We start from the raw sequence: 2,349 nt of genomic DNA, 5'->3' as shown, positions 1-2,349 counted from the left end.
GGGAAAGGTAAACTTGGGTTCTGTATGGTTATTTTAATGGTGGAAGTATCAATTCATTTAAGGACCATAAAAGTTGCCCTGATCTGTACCTTCTTCTCATTAAATTGCAGTTAACACCATTAAAGCAAAACATAGATGTTTATGGCTTCAGTACTGCCATCCTGGCTTTAATGAGTTCCCAAAATCAGAGGAAATGTACACCTTTATTACTTATAGGTATTAAAAGCAGGAAAGTCTGACATATAAATGCAAATTCATTATCTTTTATCGAGATGCATTGAAAGTGTGATGCTTGCCAAGAATACATACCAGATCTACAATCAATATCTTGCCTATATTTAGCTTGTCTCTCAAGTATTTGGCAGTAATTGCAATCGAATTAAAAAAGCAGAACCCCCTGTGGAATAGAGAAGAACAGAAACAAGAACGCAAATCAGTCAGGAAAACAGCTATAAATAATGTTCAGAGCATTTTAAAAAATGCTATATGATCTCTGAGGCCATAAATCTGCTTCTGGGAGTACCCAGAAAGACTTTTCTGTCATCTGCTAACAATTACAGTTCTTCAGAGACATGCACAATGCAGGTGATTGCCAGTAACCTTAGTGCTCCAAGATGGGCAATATTCCCTGGTACTTACATGGCTGTTGATTCTTCAGCATGATGGCCTGGGGGCCTTACAACAGCAAAGCCATTCTGTAAGAACAAGATAGGTTTTCAATTATCAGCTTAAAAATATACTTGACTCAGTGCAAACCAGAGCAGCAGGCAGACTGGACTGAAATCTATTAGAGGCTCTTGAGCACTTTTTCTGTCCAATCATCCTTTCATAGTAATGCCAGAAATAATATATTTGAGAACAGTGACATACAAACTTCTATAAATACACACATGCACATACATACATACACACAGAACATGATCTAAAGAGGAGGAAAAGGGCAGGATGCGAAAGCCATTGTTATCAATTCTGCTGTCTAGAATTCACATTTAAAAGGAAGCAGAGACCACTGATCCATTCTTGATCTAAGTTCATGTAGTCTTACATCACTTCAGCGATGCTTCAAAATAAAAGTAGCCTGAAGTATATATTTTACAGGATGAGTCAGTGTTGACCCTACCTCCTGTATGGACTAAATGATAAATTCACTCACACACACACACACATAATTCCTAACAGTAGAAAATGGACAACAATGAATAGCCCATATTTCTGCAAACCATAAATTAAACTTGGGAATCTGCCACACACGCAAGTTTAATAAATTCCCTAGTCAATTTCTAACACACTTTCTGGAATTGCATATAAATTTCATGAAGTACAGCACTAGGACTGATGATGATCAAAGAATTTTGATCCACTAGAGTCACTGAAAATTAAAGAAAAATGAAGCTTTCCTCCTTCCAGTGTGCGCAAGGTAAAGGGAAAATGTAGAAATACTGGCAAGGTAGCTCTGTTCAGAAAGTCAGATTATGCATTCAACAAGCAGTGTCTCATAAGGGTGTGTATCATATCAAATTTCTCTTACAACAGTCAGACTCAGAAGTAACACCATTACTTCATCAAATTTACTCTTTGTTTCAACTACTCAAGACAGTCTCTTCTGTTTAGCTATATATTTGACATCAAATTAATTACAATTAAAAAATTATAATCTGTGGATGAGTATATCAGCATCAGCTAAACTTGTATTTACAAACAGCCTCACACAAATATGTATATATGTTTGGCTGTAAGACCAACTAAGCATTGTCTTTTCATAAAGGAGAGGACAGGAAGAAAAAGGGTGAAATATTTCTCTATTTCAAAAATCAGTATAAAAGTAATACAGTTTGATATACTTAAGCTAGTTAAATGACAATGTTTCAGCCTTTACGCATCTAAAAAAAACATGATAATCACAAAATTTTAATTCAGACAGGTGTAAACAAGGAGGAACAACATGACAGTTAATAGACTTATTTTGGTGCCTGTGAAATCTAGTTATTTACAGTCCTATGAATGCGTGTTTGTATGTACCTGTGCAAATTTCTACCTATGTTGTTTCACTGGTATTAATTTTAAAACAAATAATTACAGGCTATCTCATATAATTTGCTGCTAAACATAATCCAAGCAGCCAGCTGCAAAGTTTTGTAGAATGTGACCAAGTTCTATCAGACTATAACAAACTTAAGCTTTAATGCAAATGGAGTACATCTGTAAAAGTGGTTCTTCTGGCCACCATTTAAAGAATACAGGGGATTTGACATCATGTCTTATTTTGCATTAATTGTCCACATTTTAAAAACAACAACAACAAAAAAACCCCAACAACCGCCCCCAAAAAAAAAAAATCTAAAGACAAAA

General features: G+C 35.1%; 1 protein-coding gene across 1 annotated transcript in view; it reads right to left on the bottom strand.

Moving 5' to 3' along the window:
* The window catches only part of LOC104530657 (histone deacetylase 9-like), a gene marked incomplete at its 3' end in the record, with an annotated part of 52,038 nt that overhangs the window by 4,548 nt on the left and 45,141 nt on the right, over positions 1-2,349 (bottom strand). The window contains exons 7-8 of the mRNA XM_029086823.1: positions 640-695; positions 310-397 (exon numbers count right to left, since the gene is read on the bottom strand). Coding sequence (XP_028942656.1) covers positions 310-397; positions 640-695 — 144 coding nt within the window. The remainder of the gene's footprint in view (positions 1-309; positions 398-639; positions 696-2,349) is intronic.

The sequence above is a fragment of the Antrostomus carolinensis genome, unplaced genomic scaffold, assembly GCF_000700745.2.
Source record: "Antrostomus carolinensis isolate BGI_N321 unplaced genomic scaffold, ASM70074v2 scaffold8009, whole genome shotgun sequence".
In the NCBI taxonomy this organism is placed as follows: Eukaryota; Metazoa; Chordata; class Aves; order Caprimulgiformes; family Caprimulgidae; genus Antrostomus; species Antrostomus carolinensis.
The sequence above is the reverse complement of the archived record's forward strand: the minus strand, read 5'-3'. Positions and strand labels throughout refer to the sequence as shown.